The 15,310-nt window shown below is 49.4% G+C and overlaps 1 protein-coding gene across 1 annotated transcript in view; it reads left to right on the top strand.

Annotated features, from left to right (window-relative positions):
• Positions 1-1,285: 1,285 nt before the first annotated feature.
• The window catches only part of Celf6 (CUGBP Elav-like family member 6), a 31,355-nt gene continuing 17,330 nt past the window's right edge, over positions 1,286-15,310 (top strand). Inside the window, exons 1-3 of the mRNA XM_028892474.2 lie at positions 1,286-1,619; positions 5,287-5,369; positions 14,319-14,367. Coding sequence (XP_028748307.1) covers positions 1,358-1,619; positions 5,287-5,369; positions 14,319-14,367 — 394 coding nt within the window. The 5' untranslated portion in view covers positions 1,286-1,357. The remainder of the gene's footprint in view (positions 1,620-5,286; positions 5,370-14,318; positions 14,368-15,310) is intronic.

The following is a 15,310-nucleotide window of genomic DNA, read 5'->3' as shown; positions in this document are numbered from 1 at the left end:
GTGTGTTTGTGTAGGAGAAAGAATACATATGTGGTGGCATGCTTGTTGAGATGAGAGGACAACTTTCAGGAGTAGGTTCTCTCATTCCACGTTGTTAAGGGTCCCTCTTGTTTCTGTCCCTCTGCTACCGGTCCCCATGATTCTCGCTTCCTCCTCCCATCTTGCCACAGAAGTGCTGGGATTACAGATGCAAGACTCTGTCTGCATCTGGCTTTTCCATGCGGGTTCTGGGTATCCAACTCGGCTTATCAAGCTTGTTCATTAAGAGCCTGCTTGGCTATCTCGCCGTTCCTTCATCTTTATGAATGTGTGCTTGTGAAAGGGGAGGTAAACACTTCAGTATTGTGATTTTACAGATAGCTTTTAGATATTAACACGCACCATGAATCAGTTTCCGTTTCTTCTTTTGCCCACGGCTCTGCAAATGTCAGGGGCCCCTACCCCCTAACTTCTTTGATCCATGGCATCCTTTTCAGGAAAAGGAGATAGCACCTCTGAGTTAGCATAGGGAGGAACCAGGCACGAGCGCTGAGTAAATATGGCTACATAAGTTCTCTAGCTCTCCTGAGGAAGAAATCAGCGCTTGGGGGCTTGTTTTAGGATGCAAGAGGCGGGAGTGTGTTTGAGGCTCAGGAGCAAGGAAGTGGTTGAAGATACCAAAGAGGTGTGTGATGGAGCCCCGTAGGATGGGTTCCGTGGGACTGGCTTCGGTAGTAGGGATAGAGAGGTGGAAGCCCCATCTGCCCCGCAGAAAACGGTCTCCCTGTTGGAGGTGTGCAGGAAGGGATCGGCTCTGACTCCCGCAGACATCGCCACGCATGACGAAGCTACTTCCCATCCACTGCCACGCCCGCACACCCTCCACATACAGGGCAGCTGAGGGTCCGGTTGCCATGGAGAGCGGGAGCGCGTGAGCCCAGCCGCTCCTCCCGCGCCCCCCACCCCCGCCCCAGCTCAGCCAACTCCCACTCTGATTGGCCACCGCTATCTCATTATGCAAATCACTTGCGTAGACTGGCCCGGCTAGCTGTCTGACGTCACTAAACTCGGGGTGGTGGTGGTGGAGGGGCTGGGGCTCGGGGCTGGGCTTGACGAGCTAGGGCGGGAGCCCAGAGAGCTCCGAGGGGGACTCCAGCCGGACCCAGGCGCCCCGCCCTAGACCACGCCCCTTCTTAATCCGCCCCGCCCCTCGCTCTCGACCGGGCCCCGCCCCTCGCTCTCGGCCGGGAGCCGCCCCCTGGATAGCCCCCCGCCCTCGCAGCCGGGCCCCGCCCCCTCCCCCCAGGCCCTCGCCAGCAGTCCAGGGAAGGGACGGCGGGACAAGCCGGACGCGCGGGAGGGCGGACGGGGCGGGGACATGGCCGCGGCGCCCGGAGGGTCTGCGCCGCCCGCCGGCCCCGGCCCGCGCCTGGCTTTCAGCACCGCGGACAGCGGCGTCGGCATGAGCGGGCTGAACCCAGGTCCCGCGGTGCCCATGAAGGACCACGACGCCATCAAGCTCTTCGTGGGGCAGATCCCGCGGGGCTTGGACGAGCAGGACCTCAAGCCGCTGTTCGAGGAGTTCGGCCGCATCTACGAGCTGACGGTGCTGAAGGACCGGCTCACCGGCCTCCACAAAGGTGCGCGGGGTCAGCCCAGCCCAGCCCAGCCCAGCCCCAATCCAATTAGAGCGCAGCCCAACCCAACCCTGGCCCCAAACGCAGGCCCAACCCCAGCCCTACCTAGAGCCAGCCCAGTACCTGCCCCACCTCAGCTCTGTCCCCTCCCCAGGTCACAGAGCCCCAGACCCAGAATTTTCTCTGTGACATCTTCCTGAGCACCACTCCGATTCTCTAACAGGTTCTTCACTCTAACCTCCAAATCCCTTGTTACTTCTCACATCCCAACCATTCCCACCTCCCAGCTGGACCTCTCCACCATCCCTCCCATCAGACACCCCAAACCCTGGAATTTGGAAACTTATTCTACCTCCCAGCTCTGGAGTACTCGGTCTCCTGATCCCTGGACTCATGTATTTCCAGAGCCCTCTGGTGCCACCCTACTCAGGCCTAACCACTCATACACATCTTGGATTTGCACCCCTCCTTCCGGCCTCCAACCCTAGCCAGCCCCAGAAGCCTCCAATTAACTCTTGTGTCTGACAGCTTTAAACATCCCATGCCCAAATTCCTCTTCCCCTTCAGAATTCAAACCTGTCCAATCTACACAGTCCAATTCACCTCCCAGGAGACTCTCAGAGACAAATGCCTTCTCACATTTGACAATAATATATTTTTCCAGAACCCCAACACTCTTTACCTCTTCTGATTTGAATCCAGAATCTCAGCCTCAGCTGGGAACATCCACCTTCCTGCGTCCCCTTCACCTTAGGTTCTCCCTTAGATGAAGACACTTTTTTCCATCACTCATCCCCACTCCCATCTGCTCCCTCTCAATCCTCCTGGTGACCTCCTCTTTTCCTTTCTTTGCTGCCTGGTCCCAGACCAGAGCACTCGAGGGGTGGGGTCAGTCTAATGAGGAAGATGGAGATGGTGCCCCTTCTCCCTGCCTTTCCTAGGAAGACAGAGGCACCATGGTCCTGTCCAGCCACACCCCTTTCTTCCTGTAGAGAAGGGAGGAGACTTGTTTACATGCAGAAAAGTCTGTCCAGGCTGGGCTGGAATAACAGAGCCGGAATCATATAATAATAATTTGAGGAGAAACGTCCTTATCTCTCCACTGGGAAATAATGTGGCTTCGAGATTTTGGTGGGGGGAGGGTCACCAACTCTGCTCCATAGTCTTCCTAAGAGAAAAGTGACAGGTCTTGCAGGGCAGGTCCACTCTGAAGGCTTGGGTGCTGGCATCACACTGCTACTTCTTTCCTGCCGGAGACCCCAGAGCATTCCTTGGCATGCTAACGTAGGGGGCTTTGAGAAAATGTCCATGAAAGACCTGGGCCATTTGAGTAGGGGGATCTTTTGTTAAAGTGCCACAAGGAAAAGTTCACGTCATCCAAACTGCTTACGGGGCAGCCCAGCTGCCTGTCTATCTTCCTGCCCGTCCACTTACAGCACTTTTCTCTAGACATTGATTTCAGTAGGCAAGCATAAAACTAATCTTTGTAGATGATCTGTAGAATAAAGCATGGGATAGCTTCAATTCTCACTTAAACACTCAAACACTCAGAGTCTCTGAACTGTTCCCTCATTCACTGTTCCTTCCCATTAAGCACCAATTCTTCCTGTTCCTCCCCATACTCATGTGTCCCTTAAGCCATGCTTCTCTGTATTTCCATCATGCCATTCTTCCACCTTCTAACCCAAGCAACCTACATGGGTTTTTTGTGGTAGCACCTGGGCTCCTAAGCCTTTCATAAAGCCCCTTCCAGTCTGAGGTCAGATGTTATGGCTCAGTGGCAGAACTGATAAGTATGAGACCCAGGGTTAGGTGAGTTAGTCCCGAAACAGTCTACACCTCTCCAAGGAAAGTGTGGCCTTGTGAGACATAGAGGCAGCCTGGAGGGCCTTCAAGTCAATATTCCAACTTTCTCCCCAGCAGCCATGATGTCTAAATGCTAGAATGACTCATTTTCATTCTGATGGCTGAGTATTGAGGGAGAAAAAGCCACTATGCTTTGAAAACAACCATAGCCCAGGAATTCCAAAATCCCAAACCCTGACCTGTGACTGACATAATCTCTAGCTTCTGTTACCCTACGGATATGAGAACACTTTAGCTAAGAGTTCTCAATAAACCACAGGCAATCCTTCCTTCCTAAGGAGGCAGTTCCATAGAAGGTGCCACTGAAAAAATAAGAAATCAAACATTTCCCATTTGCTTTTCTAATCAGCTGTCTGAGCAGAAAACTACACCAGCTCCTAATGGCTTCCCACATGCATGTGCCCTTCCTCGGTCCTTCTCCTTCCTCTACTCAAAAGGTTTGTTCTGAAAATGTAGATTTTATCATGTCACAACCCTAGTGAAAACCCTTTAGTGGCTCTCCATTGCTCTAAAGGATGAGTACGAATTTATTGAGGTCTCTAAGGCTATCTGTAACCCAATCCCTGCATACCTCACTAGCCACTCAGCTCGAACTCCTAAGGCTTCACTCATACTAGCTTTCTATCCATTTCTCCAACACACCACATTTTGGCTCAGTTTTCATTCCTCCACCTGATATAATCACACCCCTCTTCTTACCTGGTTCTAAAGGACTCATTATTCCTGTTCTTGAGAACTCAGTGTCTTCTATTTTACCTTCATCATTATTTACTGGGGTTTGAACCTAAGATCTCCTGTATGCTAGGTAAGAACTCTACCACTGAGTTACATCCCCACCCTCAGTGTCTTCTTGTAGACAGTCCTCAACACTGGGAAACAGACTCAGATACTCCTCATGACATCCAGTCTCCAAGAACTCCTCTCCATTTTTAACCCATCCTAATGCCCAACCAAATAAGTAAGTATTGGATATTTTCTGGATGAATGAATTCTCGTTGAATATTGGACAGGAAGACACCTACTTCAGTGTTTTCCAGCATCCTGCAGATTTTGAAGCTGAACACAGTGGCATAGTAGGCCCTACTCTTTAGCTCAACCTGGACTCATCCCCTGACCCAATAACTAGGCTTCTTTTACAGGAGTCCAGGTTGGGTCCCAAATAACTCTTTAAGGGCCCTGTCTTGACAAGACCAAAGTCCTTGGATAGGGCTAGGGAGTTTCTAGAATTTCCTACTTATAGGAAGCCCTCAGACCTGAACCAAGGCTGAAATCAAATCCATTCCTAAACTTCAAACTTAGGGAAGGAAGTGTTGGGAAGTAGTTGGCCTTCAACCCTTCATTTTCCTCCTTTTCTTTCTGCCACTTGAAACTAGGAAGTTTCAAACTAGGAAATTAGGAAGGAATTGAGGCTGATCCTTGGAGACTATGAGTCTATATCTAAAATAGATGGGCGTTGTGGGGGTGGGGTACTTCGTTGAAGAAGGCAAAGCTGCTTAGGGAGGTTTAACCCTGACAGGACTTATGGATGGACTGAGGAGGGAAGCTGTGGGATTGAATGAGCACATGACTGGATGCATGGGTACAGATGTTTCTTGGACAGAAGACCAGGAGAAAATGAGAGGTAGCCAGAGCTTAGGACATAAGTTCCCAAGCAGGTGAAGACTCTCCCATCACAGAACACTTCACAGGGCAGTATTCATGTTTCCAGGATAGTGACCCTGAGTTTGTTAACTTATTTGGATCTTACCAAGAAGAATGTTGAGGGGGTTCAGAAACCCCCCTGAGCCAGGCTCTTCCTCCTCAGGCTGTGCCTTCCTCACCTACTGCGCCCGGGACTCTGCTCTCAAGGCCCAGAGTGCACTGCATGAACAGAAGACCCTGCCAGGGGTAAGTCAACCAAGGTTGAGGGCGGGATGGGTGAGAATCACTTCAAGCTTGGAACAATGCTCTACGTGCATGCCAAAGCAGTATACAGGGTGAAGTTGGCACCAGCAGCTAGAAACAGGGTCATCTACCCAGGAAAGGGTTTATGTGTTCCTTGAACAACTCAAGCCCCATGTTACACTCAGTCTTCTGGTCAAAGAAATGGGCTCAAGACACTTGAGCCAAGTGTTCCAACTTATTTTTTAGAAGAGACACGGTGATGTAAGCTAAGTTAGAATTTTCCACTCTGGCTAAACTCATGGTTTCGGGTGTTACTTGTCTCTACTGTGAGCATGTATGTGGTGATGTAGGGGAGAGGCTCTGTGGAGTCACTATGCTGTGTTCTCCAATCTTGTGGTCCTTGATGATGCTTTCCTGCGGTCTTCTTCCTGTAACACGTTTGGGGTACCTTGACTCACCAAAATCGTCTTCTTCCCATGTTACAAAACAGCTAAAGCTAAAAGGACTTCTTGGTTTTATAGACACCCAGGATTATATGATCTGGTCTCAACTAATGGATGGTCACAAGTAAAGAAAATGGAACCTCCCATCCATGTGGTAGTGACAATTAGGATCTAGCATAGGTTACCAAGAGGAAAACATACTTCCCAGCCTCATTTTTTCCTATCTGAAGAGTGTTGTGTCTGGAAAAAGAGCAATATTCAAATGCCATGAGTAGGCAAAGTCTGGAACAATGTCCGTTTTAGACTTAAGAAGGTCACTGGCCTATTAGAAAGAGACCCGGATAGAATTAAGGCACAAAGACACAAAATAGATCATGAGATATGTTCAAAGGAATTGCAGATAAATATGTCTGGAGGAAAAAAAAGAGTTTAATGGGATTTTAATATGAACACATCATAGCATGATAATTAAAAATACTTGGTTTCACATCGTTCAGACTTAGATTTGAACCTCACCTCTGTCACTTACCATGGTGTTCTGGTTCCTTCACTCAGGCTTTAGTTTTCTCACTTCTAGGGAATGGGTTGTACTAACAATGTAGCCTCTTGGGCTGTAGTAAGGGAGAAGTCCCAGTAAATATGACTGTTGCCTTAAGATCTTGACAAAGGACTTGATTTTCTTTCTTTCTTTCTTTCTTTCTTTCTTTCTTTCTTTCTTTCTTTCTTTCTTTCTTTCTTTCTTTCTTTCTCTTTTTTTTTGGCAGGGGGGGGGGTGGTTGAGACAGGGTTTCTCTGTAGCTTTGGAGCCTGTCCTGGACTAGCTCTGTAGACCAGGCTGGCTTCGAACTCACAGAGATCCACCTGCCTCTGCCTCCGGAGTGCTGAGATTAAAGGTGTGCACCACCACCACCACCACCACCACCACCACCACCCAGCTCTCTGAGCAAGTTTAAAACCCAAGTTTTTCCGGGCATGCCTTTAATCCCAGCACTTCAGAGGCAGAGACAGGTAGAGACTCTGTGAGTTTGAGACCAACGTGATCTATATTGTGAGTTCCAGGACAACCAGGGCTACATAGTGAGACCCTGTCTCAAAAAAAAAAAAAAAAAAAAAAAAAAAAAAAAAAAAAAAAAAAAAAAACAATAAAACCTGAGTTTCTTCATCTGTAAGACTGAATTCAAGGGCAGATGGGCTAAGTCATGTGGAGTACAGAGCGCAGCAGAAAGTGAGCCTGCAGTGTGGCGTAGCCAGCGGTAGTGGTAGCAGTCGTTGAGAGAGCGACGTTAGTAGGAGCAGTTGTAGAAAGCATCATTCATCTAACCGTGGGAGCAGACGAGTCCTGCTGCTAGAACAGGCATCCAGACGAGCTGGAACACCCATGCAGGAAGCAGCGTGCTACAAATTCAGAGCTGGAAGAAGCAGGTGGGTGTGAGGTGGATGGGTCTAACGGTGGGAGGGGGAACCCCAGGAGAGTCTGGGCCAGGCTGAGGGCAGGATCCTATAGAGGACTGCAGCTGAAGGGGAAACAGGTGGGAGATCTGGAGATTTGGCCTTTACCTGGAAAGCCCTGAGCAAATTAAGAGGGCTTGGGAGAAAAAGCTTCTGAAGAAGTGACGAGCAGCCCCTGTGGGGTTTTATAAGAATGGGTGCTCCTTGGAAAAGGCCACTGAAGCCCCAGAGACCTGGGAGGATTGACTCTAAGGGAGAAAAGCAAAATAGTAATAACCAACAGTTCTCAGCACCAACATTCAGGGCATTTTACTTGTTCAAGTCATTTAATCCTTTTTGAAGACAGTATTGTTACTGCCCCCACCCCCATCTTACAGATGAAGAGACTGAGTCTTCAAGGGAGCTGCCCAAGCTCATGTATGAGAAGCTCTGGTCATTGAGCCCAGTTAGTCTATTCGCTTAATTGCTCCACTGTTAGATGAGCTAACTTGGTGGCAGATGTGGCTTAGTTTCTTTCTTAGTTTCTGAAGAGTGTGGCACTCGAGGACCCCTGCCTTCTTCCACACCTCCATCTGCAGACCTCCAGTGTGGACTGGTTTCCTCTGTTACCGCCAGGATTGACTTTACTCACCCTTCTCAGCTTAACAAAGTGAAAATTAATATTTAATTAGCCTCTTAAATGAAAATCAATGGCACTGTTGGCTAGCCCCGGCAACATCCATGCCATCAATCTTTCCTTTGAGCTTGCCAGGGGCAGCAGCAACTTTTATGAGAGAGGACCGGGCACCCAGCCTTCTGTAGGTACTAGGTCCTGGGTGTAGCTGCCATCTGCTGGAGAGACAGGGATAAGACTTCAGTCTGTATTTTTGCTGGAATGTGGCAAAACTGAAGGGTAGGAAGCCTGGAAAGGCTGAGTGAAGCCCCCCACCCCAAGAAAGCCTGAATCTTCACGGGAAACAGCATAGTTTGTTCTGGAGTGAGACCTCCTCTCGGATCCTCTCCATTTACCCACTGCCAGTCTCTGCCACCTATTGAAGCTCGGCTCCCTACTCAGAACTTCCTTCAAACTGCAGCCAACTGCCTCCTGGCTCTCAGTTCCCGAAGCCTCTTCCTGGCGAAGCTACTGCTGTTTTTTTTGAGCCTCGCTCTAGGTCTAGAATCCACATGAAGAGAATGAAGCCAACTTCGTCCCTACTTCTGGGATTAAGAGGGTGTCCCTTATTGGTCTATCTCCTTGTCCATGACCTCCCTTCTTTGAAGAGCCTACCCCTTCAGACACTATGAGAGAGGCAGATACAACCAAGTAGAGGGAGGAGGTATTTGCTTGCACAAGTTGTGTCCTGTGCAAAACAACTTGGGAGGAGAGAGAAAATAGAAGTTAAATCCCACTATATTCTATAGACCAAGCCATGCCCTCAAGAAGCTCCCGGTCCAGAGGTAACTCATTGCACTGCATTGGAGTTACACCTGGACATGTAAAAGAGGCCTCAGGAGTGGAGAGGAAGGAGAGTGCTACCAGATGCTTTCTTTATATCTGAGGGTCTGAAAAGCTAAAAGCCAAAGGCCACTTCTGAAATCTGAGGATACTATGAGAACTGACAGGAATGTCTCCCAGCAAAGATGACTGGCTGTGATTGGGTAAAGTGTGCTATGCATGTTGGGTAGAGGAGACAGGACACACAAGTTCTGACAGTCAGTCCTGGGTGAACTTAAGAAGAGTTAGGGATGAAGTTTTGAAGATTACCCTGGCTACAGCATGGAGACCGAACTGAAGTGGGAGAAATAGCGGAGGCAAGACAACGGGACAACGTCGCTTCTGAATAGGCCAGTGGTGAAGCGAGCTGCCCTGGAGCTAGGATGGTGCAGGAGTGGAGAGGAGAGGATGGGCTCATGGCATGCCTGTGGACTCTAGAGCTCACAGGATTTCATAGTGAGCTAGCTGGGTTAGAGCAAGTGTGGTAAGCCGAGCAGTGCTGACGCACGCTTTTAATCCCAGCACTCGGGAGGCAGAGGCGGGTGAATCTCGGTGAGTTCAAGGCCAGCCTGGTCTATGGAGAGAGTTCCAGGACAACTAGGGCTACACAGAGAAACCCAGTCTCAAAAAACAAAACTAACAAACAAAAAAAAGTGAGGATGTGTGGTAGAACCAAGCCCTGAAAATGATGGTGTTGAGGGTTGCCATACTCTTCCTTGTCCCTCGTGACGCCTCTCCTGGACCACCAACAGTCCTTCTCTGGGGAGTACTGATAAAACCCCTTCCTGTGGGGAGGGAATGCTGAGTGAGGGATAGAATCAGGACAGGGTGATGAAAAGCCCAAAGACAGTCTGTAGGAGAAGTGGGACACACCTTGCTTCCCTTCTGCTTACTGGCTCAAGAGAACAGGGCCTTGTACAGGTCTGGTTGCCTCTAACCTTACCCACCCCACTTCGTGGAGTAGGTTGTTCTCTTCTCTCTGATATTCTCTACCTTGATTTCCCCTTCAGCGCCCTGACACAGACATGGGCCTGGGAAACTCCTGGAGGAACAGGTGATCAGTCCAGGCAAAGGCTCACCTGAAATCTCATGACAAGTTAGTTCGTGGTTGGGGAGTCAATGCCCCCATTCCCCGCCCCCCCGCCCCGTGCCTATGGCAGGATGGAAACAGGCAGGGTTGCCCAGTAGCTCTCATGAGCAGTGTTCCCCTCCAGCCGTGAGTGGCACACCTAAACCGCAGGTGTTCCCCATAATCCCTGCCTGTGGTGCTGAGGCTCAGGCCTGGGAAGCAATACTCTGCCAGTTCCTGAGCTGTAATCCTGAGTCAGTCCACATGCCCTCCTTTCCCTCGGCCTCACCCTCAACAGAACTATGGTTTAGTTCATTTGTCCCGAACATCTTTTGGGTCTGTCCATTTCCTTCTACAATGGTCCCAGTCACCCTCACCTCCCACCTACATCCTGCCTCTTCTCACTCCCTTCCCAATCCTCTCTCTGCACTGTGACAACTTACGAGATACTTTCTAAGACTAAACAGACCAGATCGTCACCTGTCCTCCTTTTTAAAGTCCCTCCCTGCATCCTTATAGCATTTAAAATATATTCATGTCAAAATCCTTGACATGCTTCTTACAGCCTGCCCTGATCTGGTTCCTGTCTGCCTTTCAGTTTCACCCTGTTTCACCAAAACAAAATAAAAACAAAAGCAAAAATTTGTAAAGCCCAAAAGACACACAGAAGCACACAAAAAGAAAAAAAAACACCTATCATTTCTAATATACCTACTAAGATCTGGTTCTTGTTATTTCCACCACAAACCCTCAAGCATAGGAACGACTCCCCCTCTTATGAGTGGGGATACTGAGGCTCAAAGACCTTAGAGAAGTTGCCAGTGATATAACCAGGACTGAAATTCCCATCTGTCTCGTGAGCAGTTTGTCTTCAGGAGCTGGAGCCCTTGCTCTTTCAGGCTTGACGTTCCCTGTCTCTACTCTAGCTGTCTAGAATGCTCAGCTGCCTGCCCTGCCTCTGCCATTATCTCTACCCACTCTGACTACAAGGCCCAGAGCAAACACTGTTTCTTCATGGATTGTTTCCTGTGTCTTCCTTTCCAGATGCACTTCCTTTCCAGCCTCACTAATAGCTCCTCACCTTGCATTGTCTCTAAGGCCCTGGTACCTCTGTGTCTCATTATTTGTGTCCATGTCTTAAGAATGGCCTGGAAAGATGGTTCAGTCAGTAAAGTGCCTGCTGTACAAGCATGGGGACCTGAGTTTGCCCCCTCCACCCCCCAGAACCCACATACAAAGCCAACGGCAATGATACATTTCTGTAATTCCAGGATTGCAGGAAGTCCCCAGGTTTGCTGGCCAACCAGTCTAGCTGAACTCCAGGTTTAGTAAGAGATCCTGTCTGAAAAACAAAACAAAACAAAACAAAAAACAAAAACCAAGACAGAGGGGACTCATGGTTAAGAGCACTGGATGCTCTACCAGAGAACACAGACTCAATGTAAGTTTACAAACATCTGTAACTACAGTTCCGGGGCATCTTCTAGTCTCTGTGTGCACCACTGCACACACGTGATGCACAGATATACATGCAGACAAAACACCCATACACATAAAATAAAAATAAATAAATCTTTTTATAGAGTGAGGAAGAGACCTGATATTAACTGTGACCTTCACACACACACACACACACACACATACACACACACACACACACACACGCACACACACTTGAGTGAATGCACAGTGAACTTGAGCTGGGGGTGATGATACTATTACCCAGCTGTCAGGAGACTGAGGTAGGAGGATCATGAGTTTGTGGCTAGCTTAGGCTATTAACAAGTTCTAGGGCAGCCTGAGCTTCATAGTAAAACTATCTTAAAAACAAAAACACAAACAAATGAAAAACAAGGAGTTGAGCAGTAGGATGCAAAAAATCAGGAGCTTTACCATCAGTCAGACATGGGGTGAATCTCTAAGTACCCACAATGTAATCCTAGACAAATAACTCTCCCTGGGCCTCAGCTTTCTCATCCATAGTATGGGGACAGTAGACCTCCTGAAGTGGTTAGAAAGATTTGGAGACAACGTATATAAATAGTCCCAGGGGAAGGCTTGGCATGTTGTGTGCTCTCAGAAAACGGGGCCTTATCTTCTCTGTGAGCCTGTGAGGGGAGTCTCCATCCAAGCATCACTAGGGCTCATCACAGAGTTCCATAAATGTTGGCAGCATGCCTGACTGGCAGACGGTGTAGACCTTGAGTCTCTTGAGGATTGGACCCTGGCAGGCCCATGTAAGAATTCATATATACCACCCAATTTCCACTCTCCATCAAAAGGTCAGGTGGTTGGGAAGAGGGAAGGGAGCATCCCCCCAGAGCACCAGTGAGCACCATCTCCCAGGAAACCCAGCCAAGAGCTACCATGGAAACCGCTGCTGTCACATGCGCTCGTCACTCTAGGCTCCAGAGAAAAATTCTCAGGATCTATTTAAGAACTAATAAAATAATGATGGTTTTGCTCACTCTCACTGACCCCCCAGCTCAGGCTTCTGCCCCTCTCCTTTCTACCAGGCTCTTCTGGCTCCCCCAGACCTGCTTTCTGCCCACCCCCCTTTCCTTCCCTTTCCCACCAGTAATTCTCTTTCCTTGCCCTTTTCTAGGTCTGTCTCTTACTTTCTCCCATAATTTCTGTCTTGCTGTGTTTCTTCATCATTCCCCATGTCTCTGCTCTCCATAGCTCTGTCTCTCGGTTTCTCCTCCACACTCACAGGTGGCCATGCCTAGGGACTGGTCCTGTCCTCCTGGTCCCTGGTCCAGGCCAGTCCAGACCTGTCCAGCTCGCCCTGATCTGCTTGGATTGATCTGTCATCCCCTCTAGACTACAACCTGAGTCCTGTCGGTGTCTCGGCCCCCACCCACAGCCTGGTACACTGCAGGTGCTCCACTACCAGAGGGTGGGTGTGTCAGAGCCTTGGGTGGGAGGGAGGATTACAATGGTTCAGGCTTGGCCTGTTTTCCCTCCCCCCCCCTTTTTAAATGAGTCTTCCTCACCCCTCCCACCCCAAAATTTGATCCAAAGAAATTGCTCAGCTGTGACTGCCAGGGTGTTACCATGGTTACTGGGTAGCACTTGTGGCTATGGTAACAGGAAGCTGCCTGTTGTCTCGGCAACGAGCACATTGGAAGGGATGGAGTGGTCCCTGATTGGTGCAGAAGCCGTACGTTTCCTGAGGGGAGGGGGTCAGATCATCACCTTCTCAGGCCAGATGGGCATCAGTTACCCCTTCCTCCAGGAACAGGAAGGCCGCTGTTCCTTCCTCCCGGCACTCAGCTGTCTGCCCCCAACATCAATCCCTCACATCCCACGCACCAAGCTCTTGGCAGTTTACCAAGACCTTCTGCACCCCCATTACCTCATGTGATCCCCACAACACCTATGAGAGGAAGGTGAGATGGGGATTCAATCATGAATTCACTTAGGGTGGTTGGGGGATGGGAAGGTGGGGGTATATATTGAATCACCTAGGAGCTCTTTCAGGTTATACAGTCCCCCACCTTAAGAATCTAATATGGTTCCCAGGTGATTTTTTTAACCACGTCTAATCAGGGAACCCTTGAATTAAAAGGCGAAGCTGGCTGGAGGAGGGAAGGGTTGGAGGGAAAAGTTAAGTTGCTTTCTAGATTTATAACCTGAGTAATGGAGGATCGAGCTGGGGTGAAAAGATGAGCTCGGGTTCTGGTGTGTTGAGTGGGAAGTGCCAGGGGGCCTTCCTAGCCAGGATGCCCAGCGTGCAGCTGGGAACATGGGTCCGAGGCTCAGGAGAGGATGTGGGCTGGAGACGCAGAGGTCTGAGTCATCCCTGTGTGGATAACTGCTGGGGCTGTGGGTGTGGGTGAAGCGATTCAAGAATTGGAAGAGAGAGATGAGCAGGGAGAAAATGGTGCCTAGAGAACCCTAGGCTGTCAGGGAAAGGGGCACTCAGGAGGGACGGAGGGGTGAGTGCGGAGACCAGCATGGCACAGACAGCTGGGAGTGTTTTCCCAGATTAGGAAACTGGATTTGAGAGACAGTGGCTCACTTCAAATCATGCAACCAAGAAATGGCAGCGTTAGGGGTGTATAGCACTGAGTCTGTGTCCCAGACTGTTTAATCTAAATAACACACAGCTAGAGTCTCAGTTTTAGACATAAACCACAAATGTGCTATAGCAATTACACCCTCCCACCCAATTCCTCTCACTCAAAGCCTTTATGTAAGTCCAGGAGCCTAAGAAGCAGGCACCACATGGAGCTACCCCGAATCCAAGACAGAAAATCTCATTAGCCACTGCATCCACCCTATGCTTGTGACTGAGCTTCCTTCCGTCCACTCCTTCAGGTTCCAGCACTTTCTAAACATCTGGGTTTAAGGAAGCAATGTTGGAGAGAATCTGTAATCCCAATGGGAGTGGAGGGGTGCAGAGTGTAAGGAAGGCTGGGACTCAGAGCCTGAGGAGCTCATTGGGAAGAAAGAATGAGGCCTTGGGACCAGGCAGTCATGCTAAATGGGTGTGTTGGTCCCATGTCTTTCAGATGAATCGTCCGATCCAAGTGAAGCCGGCTGCCAGTGAGGGCCGAGGAGGTAACTTCCCTGTCTGACAAACCTCGGAGTGGTACCTGAGTAGAGGATGGGTGGGCCCATTCCTGGAGTTAGTCCTATGCCAGGGCTTATGACTAGACCCGGCCCAGGTTAGTGGAGACTAGAATTGTGCATCTCAAGAAATAGCTCAGCCATCTCAACTCAGACTGAGAAGGGATAGGTTCTAGAAAGCTCAGACCCAGAAGTGGCAGAAAGGGCAGAAGCAGAGGAAGGAAGCTCTTGCTGCCTTACTCCTGGAGAATGGCCATTACTGCCTTGCCAGGTGGAATTTACAGGTGCATATAAAGAAGCAAGCTGGGGTGGTTCTCCTTTTCCAGATTCCTCTGGGTCCACAGAAGGGACCTCTCATTCTTTCCCATCATGGCCTGATTAATCACCATAAAAGATGAGCTGGCACAACAGGTATTGTGAACCATAGTAAGGAACGTAGCTGTGAGCTGAGGCTCACAGAAGTCTGTAGACATTCTTAGCTGCACTGTTCCATAGTAGAGAGAGCACTGCTTCTTAAGAAGAGTGGTGAGGAGCTCTCATAGCTGTGTTCTGGTCAGCTCCCCTGCTAGAAAGGCAACGCTGACTTCTAGAGTCAGTACCTGATATCTTTCTTGTCCTTGGGTCTTAGATTATTCCAAGGTATCCGCAGCCCTCCTTGGTCTCTGCTAACTCTCCCACTCTGATAAGATATCTGTCGATCTTACCCAAGATCAGCCATTGCTTCCTTATGTGAGAGTCTAAGATTTAGGAGAGAATGCATCTCATTGATAGAGACATGTATTAACACCCTACTAATTCCTTCACACCCTCCCTTGATTTCCTGTTTACATTCACTGGGCACTTTGGTGGCATCAGGGTTCTGTTTGGTCCCAATAAATATTCCTTCCTCCCTTTAGATTCTTTGACATCTGTCTTTGATTCATAATATCTGGCC

The sequence above is a fragment of the Peromyscus leucopus genome, chromosome 7 (genome assembly GCF_004664715.2).
Source record: "Peromyscus leucopus breed LL Stock chromosome 7, UCI_PerLeu_2.1, whole genome shotgun sequence".
Lineage (NCBI taxonomy): Eukaryota > Metazoa > Chordata > Mammalia > Rodentia > Cricetidae > Peromyscus > Peromyscus leucopus.
The sequence above is the reverse complement of the archived record's forward strand: the minus strand, read 5'-3'. Positions and strand labels throughout refer to the sequence as shown.